The 13,715-nt window shown below is 45.1% G+C and overlaps 1 protein-coding gene across 3 annotated transcripts in view; it reads right to left on the minus strand.

The window, feature by feature from the left end:
- Positions 1 to 13,715, minus strand: part of BRINP1 (BMP/retinoic acid inducible neural specific 1) — a 76,670-nt gene that overhangs the window by 8,898 nt on the left and 54,057 nt on the right. For all 3 annotated transcript variants that reach the window (XM_072352635.1, XM_072352637.1, XM_072352636.1), the window contains exons 4-6: positions 10,116 to 10,285; positions 8,828 to 8,933; positions 3,425 to 3,661 (exon numbers count right to left, since the gene is read on the minus strand). In XM_072352635.1, coding sequence (XP_072208736.1) covers positions 3,425 to 3,661; positions 8,828 to 8,933; positions 10,116 to 10,285 — 513 coding nt within the window. The remainder of the gene's footprint in view (positions 1 to 3,424; positions 3,662 to 8,827; positions 8,934 to 10,115; positions 10,286 to 13,715) is intronic.

Consider the following 13,715-nt stretch of genomic DNA (forward strand, 5'->3'; position numbering starts at 1 on the left):
CGTATGGGGCTAAATCCGGGAGATAAGGGGAAGTAAATATTCCCTATTGCTTTGCACTGCTGAGGCTGCACGTCCAGTGTTAGGGACACCCAATTAAAAGTGGGTGTTGAGAAAGTGGGGAGGGCACAGCTGAGAGCAATAGAGGTGGTCAGGGGCCTCAGCACAGGTCCTGCCAGGTCAGGTGCAGGGATCTGCACTTCTTTAATCTGGTGAAGCAGAAACCAAAGGGCAATCTAATGACACTTCTCAGAAGGCAGTTTACAAACATGAAGGAAAGTCTTCTCATTAGAGACAGGTGATATGAAAAGGAATAACAGACACGATCTGCAGCTTGAGAAGTTCAAGCAACTTGTTGGAAAACTTCACTTGGAGGTAACGCAGTGCTGGAACGGGCTGGCCAGAGATGACAAAGAGTCTCTCCTATTTTAGACTGGTTGACAAAACCACAGGTGACCTGATTTAGTGCTAGTGATGGTCACTGCTTCTAGTGACAAGTTGGCTCAAACCCCCATCCCAACCCACAATGCGTTCAGAGAAAAAAAACAGCCCTTTTCCACTAAGTTAACAATACTATCTTCCTTCCTTTCCTCAGTATTTAAAAATTTTATCTTCATCTCATTTTCAGAAGGCTGACATCTAAAAAGAAGAAATAATCCATAGCATTACATAGAATTATCAAAGCAGATAATTTAGAGCCTATTGTACAAAGCTCGTATATGTGAATTCATAAGACTATATGTATTTGCATAACAGTTTTCCTATTATTTAACAATCTGCAATTCATTCTTAACTGCTTAACAAAGAATATCTATGCATTAGTTGGTGGGATCATTATATAGATGGTAAATGGATGATCATGTCTTACTTGTCACACAGTGAAACTGAGCACCTAATAAAAATAATTATCACCATTGCGCTATCATGATCCACGGGATATCTGCTTGTCTTTTTCCTTCCCCAAAGGATAACTGGGAGATGCTTTTTTAATCATCCCTCAGCTTTTCACACCATCAGTAATGCTGCTTTCGGTGCCCTTCTCCTCCCCAAAAATGATTCTCTCCCATGCAGTGGTCCTCTGAAACTATCATCATGTATAATTGCTTCTGTTGACCATGCTGATTACTCCTGGTACCTTTCAGCAGTAAAAGCCTTGCATTTGCTTCCCTCCCCTTATAAATCAATTTCCTCAAAAGCCTGTTTGTGCAAAAGACCAAGCTCTTTTTTTTTTTTTTTTCCCCTCCGATGATGAATGTGCTACATTTTTCATAGAGACGGGGAAGGGAGAAATTTCAGTGCGGTGTGCACATTTTGATACTGCAGTGCAACGTTGGGGGAAAAACAAATGAGCAAAGAAATCTGGCAAACTAACAGCTGAACGGTGTTGTTTTATAAAAAGGGGGGAGAAAACATAAAGAAAAATGGAAGACTTTCCAAAAAACATTTCTTCATTATTTAGTTATATTCTAAGCCATCTCCAGAGGCCCCACCCCCCCCCCCCCCAGCCCAGCTTGTGCTTAAGCCTTGTACTTTTCTGGGCATAGTTCATTCTTAGCCCAGAGGATCCCAATTCACTAATCAGGTTGTTTTTCCTTTTGTTGCTGCTGTATTTATCACTGCAGAGAATATTGCTGACGGCTGGGACTACGTCTCCCAGAATGCCCTATGGCCCATTCTGCTGACTCACCCCACTGCTGGGCATGACTCATCACTGCAGGCAGTGCAGGTCCACGGTCCCACCTCTGGAGGAGCTGCTCTCCCAAATCACACCATCCCTTTATTTCCCCCCCCCCCTGCAGGATTTTTGTTTCTTTGGGTTTTATTCTGAATCCAACACAGATCAGAAACAGAATATAGATCTTTTAGGCTATCAGCATCTTCCTGCACGGATGCTATTTGCTTTCAGAGCGCTTGTGTGCCTTTCACCCCTCTTTATTGAAAAAGCCTTCAGATGTCATTAGAGATTTTTCTTCTGCTGTTCATTATAAAGAAAATCCTCCAGTTATTGGGAATTTTTATTAAAACAAAGAAGCCAAACACTAATACTATAGTCTTTTGTGACAGCAACTTTCATCTCAAAGGATGAGTTCACGCATGATGCAACAAAATGATGAACGAGATGCAGCAGCTTTAAACATAAAGATAATCACTCCATCTAGCCCTGAAAAGCCTCCAGTACTGGATGGAATATGGCCACAGTGCAGCAGAGAACTGCACTGCAATGTGTCACTTTAACATGGCAAATGAAAAACACCCTCCCGTGTGGAAATCTCAAGGCAAGGGAGACTGAATATAATTATCTATTGCAGTCTTTGCTTAGATCAACTGCAACAAGTGCCTGGTGCAATAGTAAAACAGCCACTGGGGGACTGTAATTCTTTGTCCTCCATAGGGCAAACTGTCAACATGTCTGGGTTAGATCCCCTGGAAAGGGACTTGATGAGTGGTGGCCAATGTATGGCTCTTGAGCAGCTTGTGTGGAAATTCCCATAGCAGAGGTAGCAACAAGTAACATGGGTTTTATACAGCACTGATCTAGCAGAGCTCAGTCTCTGCTCTACCCTGTTGTTCCCGCTCCATCCATTAATCTGCAGAAATAGCCTGAAAACCACTGAGGCCTTCCAGCTGCTTCTGGAACTGCCCCAGCCTGTGGCTCCCAATAGACTGTGCCCTGCAGCTGTCATCCAGGTGCTCATATATCAACTTTGGGCCATTGGCTGCTGCTCTGACTGCTCTCCCAAACACAAGGCTGTTTCGTCTCATGTTGCATGAGAAATGTAGCACTCTTCACTATGGGTTTTGCCAGCATCATAGAATCAAAGAACAGCTTGGCTTGGAAGGGACCTTAAAGATCATCCAGTTCCAAACCCCTCAGCATCAACATGGAACAAACTCCACTGATGCTGACAGCACTGGGAGAAAGCAGATGAGGAAGAGAAATGTTCACACCAACAGACATCGGTGCTGTAGGAGAGAGAAGTCATTTTCCCTTCTCTCTGTCTCAAATGAGGTGTCATCTGGCCTGTGCTCTCCCCGTGAATTGCCTTTCACCAAAGCAGAATAAATCATTCATGCAAATCTGAAAAGCAATTTCTGCATCATTCATATTGTGGAAGTTTCTCTGTAGGGCTATTAAAGAGAGATTCTGAGCTGGTTTGGATTGAAAAATCAGATTTTTAATTTAAAAAAAAAAAATATTCCATGGAAAATATCTCCTTGCACATCTCACTATGTGCTGTGTGTGTGGTCTTATATGTATGTGCATAGAGAAAAAACAAGAATGTCTCACCATCAAAATCATATTTTGGGGCTCGATATCATCTATTTTTTATCCAAACCGTAACTCTATGCTGGGGAAGAAAACGATTCTCAACTAGTAGAGTTTGTTTGAAAGAAATCGATTGGAAAACGTGTTTTGCTTGATTACCTGAATTCTCCAGATCTTTATAGGCTTCTGTCCAAGTCTTGCCCATGTTGGCTAGAGTGTACTCCATGATCTGGATGTCGGTGATGGGGCAGTTGCACTGTGGGAACTCCTCCGCGCATTGGCAGCCACATTGGCTGTTCCGGCAGATGTACTCGCCCTCCCCATTGCACATGATGTAGCTCAAGGCAGACTGGACAAACTTCTCTTGGAGGTACTGGGGGAAGATGATCTGGAGACCTGGGAACGAAGCACAAGTGTAGGGGGAAAAGAAGGAAAAAAAAAGAAGAAGGAAAAAAAGGTCATTTCAGGTATCTGCTCTGCTTTCAAAACCTGTTTCATTAACAGCTTGAGGAAGCGATACTGAGGAATTAAAAGCTGTTGGGAGATTTCTCTCAGAGCTGTCATGGGTAAGGAAGATGGTTAGAAAATACACGCCTTGGGTGCAAGCAGTAGATGAGCTGAGATCAGATGCCCTCTTCTTCCCAGTCCTGGATCCTACTGTGGTATGAAGCAGCTGATAGCAAAGCCTCCCTTACCCCATGTATTGGTTTTTATGCTTTGCAGCCAAGCAATAGTTCAGAAGTGATGAGCATCACGTTGTGCTGGGGGAGACTAAATAGGTTTGGTACCACAGAAACAAAGACTATGCACTGAAAAGGAAAAAAAAAAAAAAAAAAAAACAGAAAAAGGAAAACAGAAGAATGGAAAATAACATGGGGAGGGATTTCTAAAAGAGCCTTGCAGAGTTAAGTGCCCAGCTCCCACAGCATAAATACAGGAGCTGGGTACCTGACTCTCTCCAGCTCACTCCCTGCTAGGAGGGCTACTTGCCAAATCCTATAAAAGTGCAAATGGATTTAGTGCCAGGGATTTCAGTGGTGCTCAGAAGGTTTACATTAGCTGCGAGATCAATCCCCAGCTCTCTTTCTCTGCAGCGAGTGTTTGTGCATCCATCCATCTGTGCAGGCACACACGTGTGGGCGGATGCCTGCTCGGGTACCCGAGGACGTGATGGCAGTTTCCCTGTGTGCTCTGTGTACAACACATACATACGCCTTTGCAGCCTCTCCTCCTCCCAGCCGCCATCTCTGGGCTCCCTGAAGATGGCCCTGGGGCTTTTGGGGACTCACAGCTGTTTCCCTGCACTGGGGCTGTCAGCATCACTCAGGATGCATAAGGCAGGGAGGAGGCCCATGGGCTCATCCCTTGTAAATGGCCCAGGGATGGCAGAGTGGCAGAGTGGAGTTTATGGCTCGAACAGAAGTGCTGAACTCCAGCACAGCGAAGGCGCGCAGGTCAATTACCCATCTGTTTGTGTTTCTGAATTACCGTATCTGTTGCTGACAGCTCATTGGAGTGGAATGAAAATAAGGCAATAATTCAGAGGGTGAGAGCGTGCAGAAAGGGCAGGAGGGGCCACACTGCCGTCCAGGAGTTCAGGACCACCTCTGTGCTGGGTCTTGTTCACCTCAGGCCCCTGAGCATCACACAGCCCAATGCCCTCTGGTTCCACACAGACACCTCAGCCTTGGCAGGGTCCCCCAGGCCCAGGGGCATCCGGGGGCAAGGGGAACCACGGGGACATCCCTTTCTCCCCCTGCTGCTCACCATGCCCGGTGGCAGCCCTGTCTGACCCAATTTGCAGCTGAGCTCAGAGCAGTGTCAGCTGCCAGGCGGGATGAGCATGGGGCAGAGCTCAGCTTCTGACACAAGGCAGGGCTTTGAGATGGGCCTTAGGAGGGTAGGGAGAATGCATGAGGCTGAGCAGATTACAGCATCCCTGCAAACATCACAGAGCTAGTCTGACGAGGATCAGGGCAACAGCAGCATTTTGAGGTTGCTTTGCTCTTTGCTGAGATGTATCTGAATAAAAAATATAGTTTTCCTCCTCTTGACTGCAGGAAGGGCTGACATTCAGGCTCTTTTAGGGATTTATCTGAAGCTGCCACCACAGAAGGATGATCTCTTTTCAAACCTCCACACTGACATTAGGGATGGTTCCTCCTGCCAGGCTCCAACACTGAGGAACGGAAAGAAAGCACTGAGCTATTGGAGAACTGAGACCTAGAGAAGAAGGTTGGAGAGCCCGAAGGCTGCTGCACTCCCTGAGCTCTCACGCTCACCGAAGATGGGGCCAGGCTCCTTGCTGTGCAGTGACCCTATTTATGCATGGTCCAAGCCCCATGAATAAATCTTTCCACTCCCTGCTTCATGGAGGAGCAACCTGCCCTGGCCTCAACCTTTGAATATGAAGCCCAAAAGCCCAGAGGCTCTTCAGCTCACTGTGTTTTCTGTTTGAATTTTAACTCAGATAAGAGCACCAACATGCTGTCTGGTTCCAGCTACGAATGGCACAGGCTTTGCAGTCTGGAGTTGGAAAGGTGTGAAAACAAGCCAGTAAAGATGCAGGGAAACCACTTTCCATTGGAAAAGACATATGCAGTGTGTCCCAGAATATGTGGAAACATGAATACTGACCTCCTACACACGCAGCAAAGCACCTGTATGAATACTTGACCTAATTGAGTAAGGAGTTCTGCTGAAACCTGTGCAGTTGATTGCAGCACTTATCAAGAAGCACATACTCAAACACATGCTTAGGCCTGAAATGCATGTAACACACAAATCCAACCACCCACTGAAACATGCATGTACCTCTTCCAAACTCAGAACTCAAGCAAATGCACGACAGGAATTACATGTTATTTAGAGATCTTCCAGCCAAAAGCTTCCTTGCAGAAAAAACCTCTGCCATCCCCAGCCCTAACAAAGCATCCCACGGAGCTGTATCATTCCCTAGGTATTGGCTTTGACTCCTACATACATGCAAATATGTTGCTATTTATTCCCTCATTTTCATCTACCTATTAATCCTTTCTCAGTAGCCAAGCAGGGAGTTGACCTGGCCTTAAAGACTGGGAACAGAAATCATGGGGTGAACACCTCAGTGCAAGCCAAGTGCACAAGGAATTGGCTCTTTCCTCCATGGAAGCCCCAGGAGCTGATGGTGCAGGAAGAAGGCATGTTTGATGGTGACTACTGATGGGGAAAATGTCTTGGTTTTGAAGACATCATTGGTCAGAAGGGGGAATTCTGAAGTATAAAGTTTCTCTTTAAAGAGGCCCATAGGTATAGGTTCAGCTTTGAAAACTGCAGGCAGAATGTGAAGTATCTGACAAGGGAACGTGTCCTTAATTCACCTAGAAAATCTATTAGAGAGAGATGTTTGGCTTTAGACTGCATACAAAAGGCTTCCTGCATTAAAAGAGGTAAATTTCCCCTGCTCTAAATTAGAGCTATTTGAAACATTTTCCATAGAAGAGTTCTCTGTTGAAAATGCAGTTTCATTGAAGCATTTTGTGAGAACGTGTTGACTCAAAAAGCACTTTTGACAGGGAAAGGTCTAAGTGTGTTTTTCATACTTCCCTCGTTTTGTTTCGCTGAAAAGCTGAAATGTTTTCGTTGTCATTACAGCTCTGCCCATCTTGGTGAAGACTTTAATATTAATTGTGAAGTGAATTTTAATATTCTATTACCATATTCGATATAACAAACTGCCCAGTGAGCAATATCTCCTGATTCATGTTGCAATGGTTAGAACAGCACAGGGATTTTACCTTGTAGAAACAGTGCCATGCTGCAATATAGACAGAGATGGTCAGGCTGCCCAAAAGTCCTTGCTTACACCTCCAGGCTGGCTGACTTCCCCAAACCCTGCATGCAGGTATGGAGGTAGCTCTGTGTCCATCCACCGAACCCAAACAGCACGGCTTTGGAAGCATTACTCTCAGGCCTGGGCTGCAGCAAGGAACAGAAATCCTCCCTGCCACGAAGATGCTGCTCTTTTATTGAGCCAACCTCAGAGACTGAGCGACGCGAAGGCAGCGACATGGATTTCTGTCAGCAGCTCTTGCTTGGCTGCTAATCAGATCGGAGAAGACTCGGTCACGATCCATTACCCACAGTCCTGTGACTAATTCCTAATGAGGCCTCTCAGAGCAGAGGAAGGATCCTGGGTAATTATCCCAAGAGCCGCTCTCCAGATTAGAAAAACACTCAGGTGTAGCTTTAAAGGTCACTTTGTCCTATTAAGGACAAAGCCTTCCCTCCTTCCATCACTGTCTCCCTTGGATTGGGTCTGACCCCTGGATTATGCCATGTAACTCCATGAAACCCACTTCTTGTTGACCATTAGATCTTACTGCCACATCCCCCTGTCTGCTGCCTTGTCCACCTTACCTGTCCTCTCTCTTCTAAAATTCCTCTCTTCTTCTTTCTCCTTCTCCCTTCCAGCTATCTTGCTTTTTCTCTTCCTTTTAGGATCAGACAGCCAACAGATATCTACTCATTTACTTACTTACCCACTTGTCTGCCTATGAACCAAGCTGTCAGTCTATTTAGCTCTTTACTTACTTAGCTGATGTGTCATTCTTTGGTTTTCATTACCAACAATCAGCACCACACTATACAAAAAGCCTCAAATTGCTTATTGTTAATTAGGTTAAGTACCAAAATTCACTGATTTCAAGAATCACAAGAAAACTGAAAGCAACCTGCCTATTATTTTTAAGGGCAAATAACAACAACAATAATATGACTCAGTAAATTAAACTCCGTTTCTTTGAAACCAAGATTAAAATAGCACTTGCCAAATTACACTTAAAGCTGACGATGTAATGTAGCCCATTCATCTGAAAAATTAAGACTTTGTGCAAGTACAAAGATTCCAGAAATAAAAACATCTGGGCAAATGAGCAATTAAAACCCACATTTCCTTAGTTTATATTAAAAAAAAAAAATAAAATAAAATAAAATTGGAAATAACCTCAGGAAATTATGCACCCATCACATTTTCTCCTTCTACTGACGCTGACTTCTTGATAACCAGCATGTTTTATTTCATTTATTAACTTATTGATTCAGTTGTGACTTCTGCCTGTAGACTTCTGGACCGGTTCCTCAGCTGGGACTGAAGCCATGGCTTTCAGCTTCCAAATACAACTTCTGTGCTTTTTCCCAAAGATTATGCTCACTAGAGAGTCCCAAAAGTTGATCTTCCAATCATAGATTTCGGAGGGACAAAGTGAGATGTGGGCAGTATGTCCCATCAATATTAATGGACGAAAGTGACCATTTATTTGTATTGGTGTATGCACAATCCACAGAAATCTGTCAAAATTCAGTACAGGAGGGGACACCCAGTTTCTTTACTTAGGCCCAGTCTGCACCTTCTTCTGCCTTTAGCTCAGCCCCATTGAGCCCCAGTTCCCCCAGTCCCCCAAGGAACTTGAACTGCAGAAGGTGATCACAGCAAACAGGGAAAATAATAAAAGATCACCCCTCTCACATTGCATCCCCCACTCCGTGCCCTGATTGCCCCTCTTCCTCCTTCCTGTGTCCTACCTTGCAGGTGGAGTTTGCTTTCAGTGCTTTGCAGAAGGACAGAACTCACAGAGTCCAGATTGTCGTAGCTGTTACAGCCCAGGGGGCCAGTCCGAGTTTCTGTTACCTGCAGAGGATGTAAAGAAGAGAGAACAGAGTGTTGCCTTTGCTTCCAGCACGTCTTCCCCAGGCAGGTTCAGACTTTGTGATATATTAACGCATTGCCACCAGCTGATGCAATCCAAAATGCATCTTATATAATTGAGAAAATAGGCTCCTCACTGAACAGACATGGCTAATGCTTGAGGCACCCATGAGCTGGAAAGAAAAGAGTGACTTGTGCCTGCTTTCCTTATGGAACAGAATGTTACTCTGGGCTTAGAAATGAGGAGGATCTCCAGTGGAGAACACCAGAAGCCAGTAGAGGAACTATTCCCTGGCTTCTCTTAATGGAAAACAAGATGTAAGATGGATTGCCAGCCTGCAATGGCACCTAGTGCTCCCACAGCATATGCGCACACCATCCTCATACTGAGGATAGAAGGAGGCACAGATGACCTGCAATGCTGCTTCTGTGGCTGTTGCTGTTGGTTTCCAGCCATGGAGGAGAGTTGCCTTTCCTGAATTCACAGAGGGTGATTATCTGCTGTCACTGTTTCAATATCTCAATCCGATTTCCCATCCAGGAGGGAACAGACTCAGCCATGAGACACCACAGAACAATAATAAGAGCTGAAACCTTTCAGAAATGGCTAACAATGACAACTCCATCCACATTCACCATCCCTGGAGTGAACTCCGCAACAATAAAATCCCTCCCCAGTATAGGATGATTGCTTTCAGAGAAGTCAGCCTTTGTCTGCAGAGCCATTTTCCCTATTTTGTATGCTCTGAGCAGCTCTCCCTCCTTCCTGCTCCAACCCTCAAGCTCTCTCAATCCATTTCATTGCAGATGCCTCGGTAACGCCACACTCCGTTTTTCACCTTTTCTTGCATTGAGTTTATCAGAGAGATGTTTATCAGTCCTCTAGCCACAAGGGGAAAATATTCTTGGATTGCATGGGTTGTCCACTTCACAAAACTGCCTTTCCTTTCCTATCTTCATTGCTTACCTGGGTTATCTGTTCCCTTTCTTCCTTCCAGAAGTCAATGCCACGGATAGTGGAAACCTCTTAGCCTACATAACCATCACACCTCTTTCTAGACATTACTTGTCTAAGGAGTTCTGTTCAGAATTTCTGCTTCCTCCCAAAGCCCTGTCCCAAAACCCTGCATTATTGGTATGGGAATATATAGCTAGGCACAGTACCTTGATTGCTCCGGTAGAGATCTGGATCTCATGGAGTCTCCTCATGGTGCCATCACGGTCTACGAAGTAGGAGGAAGCGAGCTGGTGCAAAGCTTCCACACTCTGGGTAGCGTTTCCTGACTTCCTGTCGAGGCGACTTTTGTCCATGTACATGGTCAGGGCCTCCTCTCCTGCAGTGAGAAGAAAAGGAGCTGCCAGCGGGGCCCAGGAGGCTACCAGGTAGGGCAGACAAGATAGAACCCAGGAGCTGGTGTAGAAGATCCTTATAGGTCCCTTCCAACTTGGGATGTTCTACGATTCTGTGATTCTATGATATCCTATTTTACACCTATAGGAAGAAAATCTTGACACAAAAAACACTATTAGATGGATTCACCTTTCCTCACCAGTATTAAGGAGCTAGAACCTCCTTCTCTATTCAACCATTAAGGCTAGATCCACTACACTCATAGATCAGCTCCGCTTAGTCCAGTAGATGATACTTTGGGTGTTCATCAGTCAGCAGAGCTTCAGCACTCTGGTCTCTGTAGGAAGTGCATCTCTTCTCTTAATGGAAAACAAGATGTAAGAATGATGCATACCTGGCAGGAGCAGAGGCTATTTATGCAATTCTCTACACTGGTATACAGTAGAAACAAATGATTTAAGTTGCATATAGGTGGGTACAGAAGACAAACAAATACTGACTGTACCTGTTTAGCTTCCATGAAAAAGGGTAAGGATGGAGGGGGAGAGAAGGGGAGCAATCAGAGGAAAGACCAGATGAGAAAGTTAAGCCTCCTTTCTGCTTTGCTTCCTGTCCTAGTGTCTCTTTTGGTTGGATTTTAGAGAGAGAAATAATAGGTAAGGGATAACAGGTGACTTTGTGCCAGTAAACACAGGGAGTTTGGTAGCGAGGCAGTTAAGATCAGATAGCACCAGGCATCCTGAATGCTATCAGAAACATGAATCTAAAAGATGATATATGAAAAGGACACAAAGCCGAGAAGTTATATTTACTTCAAAGTTCAACTTGTGATACATGAGCTAAATTAAAATCCATCAGAGGCATAGAATACCATCCTGTCTCCTCAACATGCAAAGCTCTGACTTTAATAAATGAAGAGAATAGACGCTGAGGGTAGGAATGTGCCATTTTACATAGCTCTGTTATGGAGGTTTGATAGATGAACCACTGATGAATTCATTGCCTCTGGAAGTGATGGCCTCCTCACTTTAAACATCATTACGCATTGAACAACGCATGGAGCCCTTAGCAGGGATCGAGGCTCTGTCTCATTCACACAAACAGCAGAAAGATCCTGTCCCACAGGACTTAAATCCAAGTTTCCAATGAGACACAACAGGTGCATATAGCAAACACCCAGAAAAGCACACAGCAATGAGACGACAGCGATCAGTGTAAGAAGCAGCAGTCACAGAGTGCCAGGTGCCTTCTTGCTGTCAGTGCATTTCCAGGTCTCATTGTCAAGGTGGATTTTCGCAGGGGATTGAAGGAAGGTCAGGCTTTGTGAATTTTCATCAGGCAGTTTATTTGCCACTGGAATGACAGCCTCGTGGGAGAGGTTTGGGGGAGCAAAGTGGTGTGCTTTGAGGCAGAAGTATTTCTCAGCTCACCGGGCTGTGTAGCTTTGAGGAGATGCGGCAGATGTAAATAGGGCTTCACCTCCATTGCACATGGCTGTGAATGGAAAGGGAGGGTGTGGAATAATGCTCCTCACCTACAGCTCTCTGAGGAACCTACGGGATTCAGGCAGCACCAACTCTGAGATTTCACCAGGAAATGGAAAAAGCAGCTATTTGTGGGAAAAAAAACCCACCTGATTCCTCCTTCTGATAGCTGAAGCACAACACTAGTGAGCTTTTCAGTGCAGGCTCTGAGGAACAGTAACTAGAGGAATGCTGAGACTGGAGATGCATTGGATAGAGAGCAACCAGGAAGCCTGGCTTGAAGTACTCACGCAGTGACACCAGCTTCAGAGTCAGCATCAGCCTTGGGCCCCAAGACAACACAGAGCAGGCAATGAGCCACTGGGACAGTTCCTAGACATCAGACAGGAGAACCCAGTGCTTTGAGGTGCTGGAGATGAAAGGTTTTACTGCAGAAGTCATCACTTTTGCTCCCCGAGGTGTCTGAACTCCTCCACTGGGAGGAAGAAAGGAGGAGAGGAAAGTAAAGCCCTTGAGATTTGATGCTTTTCCTGAAGGGCAAATTCAGTCCCTAGGAGGGAAGGGTGCTGAGCAGAGATAACACTGCTGGAAACCTATTCTGTGCATATGTGTGCAGACCAGGAAAAGCACAGCATCCCCACGGAGAGTGCACGTGAACAAGCAACCCTTAGATCAAGAGAGGTTAATAGACTTTTGCTGCATTATTAAGTCTTAATTTCTCGTTTATTAAGCGGATGCTATGTTCAAAGTTGTCTTTCCTTCAGGGCTTTCCCTGCAAATTGGCTCTCAGCTCTGTGCGCTCCATCCTGGAGCACAGATGCCCTCAAAACGACCCTTCACCAGTTCCTTTGTCAGATCTAAACTAGAGTAGAGCTGGATTTTAGGCTCTACAAGAGTCTGGATGCTTCATAGGTTGAAAGGCATGGGGGCTGTTCCTTATGTGACCAGGTGTGAAACTATCTGTGTTTGCCTAGGGCTGGCCTGAGCCTCCCATGGTCTGTGCAACAGATGGCACTGAAAGGCAAAGAAATTTCCTCTGCATTTGTTGCTCATTTGCAACATAAGACATGAGGCTAAGTTACAAACCCCTGTAATCCAAAGCAGGAGTCCTGGAACATTTATTTTTTAGGAGATCTCCCAGGGGTCTTAGAAGGGTCGGTGCATGTCTGGCTTTATGCCCCAGTGGTCTTGTTTAGCCCACAGACTGTGCTAAGAGTGTGTCCTCCTTGCATAATGTGTGCTCAGCCTCATCTGCATCTTCTGTAGGGCTGCCACTGCCAAGATAAATTCTTCTTTTCCCCCACTGTTGCTCACCGTGCTCTGGGCTGATAGAGCAGTTTGCTCTCCTCTCCAATACCAGTTCTCATTGCAAGTCTCTGCATATTTAAAATTGTTGTGTTGTAAAATCAGGAGAAGAAACAAGGCACTGTGAATAATTCACAACCTCACCCAGGCAAAATTAAAAATATATTTCAACATCAAAGGTCTTTCTTATTTCAAATTTCCAGGGATGTGAACAGGGAGGCGAGTCAAAAAAGGCGTGTCAATGGAAAGGAAAGCGAGCCCCAACAGAGAACTCTTAACACCTTCCTAGTTTCCTACTTGGCTGGTTTGGGCTCTATAAATTTCAGTCCTAAAAACTATTTCTTCAATGAAGAGGTTTTTATCCTTACAGCAAGTTCTTTAGTGCCTGATGCAGGCACCACTCATGCACTTTAGTGCATGGAGACCTTCTCTCTCACATTTCTTGCTGATGGAGCAGCCAAGTTTAGTGGCTGGGCAGGAAGAGCAGCCTGAGGTTCTTTGAAGGATTCACACTGCACGAAGGGTCATTTGCCTTCAGTGGAGCTGCGCCAATTTACTTACCACCTCATTTGTGCATGAATCACATGCACACATCTAATCTCATCTACATCTCATCTGAGCATC

Source organism: Excalfactoria chinensis, chromosome 18, assembly GCF_039878825.1.
Source record: "Excalfactoria chinensis isolate bCotChi1 chromosome 18, bCotChi1.hap2, whole genome shotgun sequence".
In the NCBI taxonomy this organism is placed as follows: domain Eukaryota; kingdom Metazoa; phylum Chordata; class Aves; order Galliformes; family Phasianidae; genus Excalfactoria; species Excalfactoria chinensis.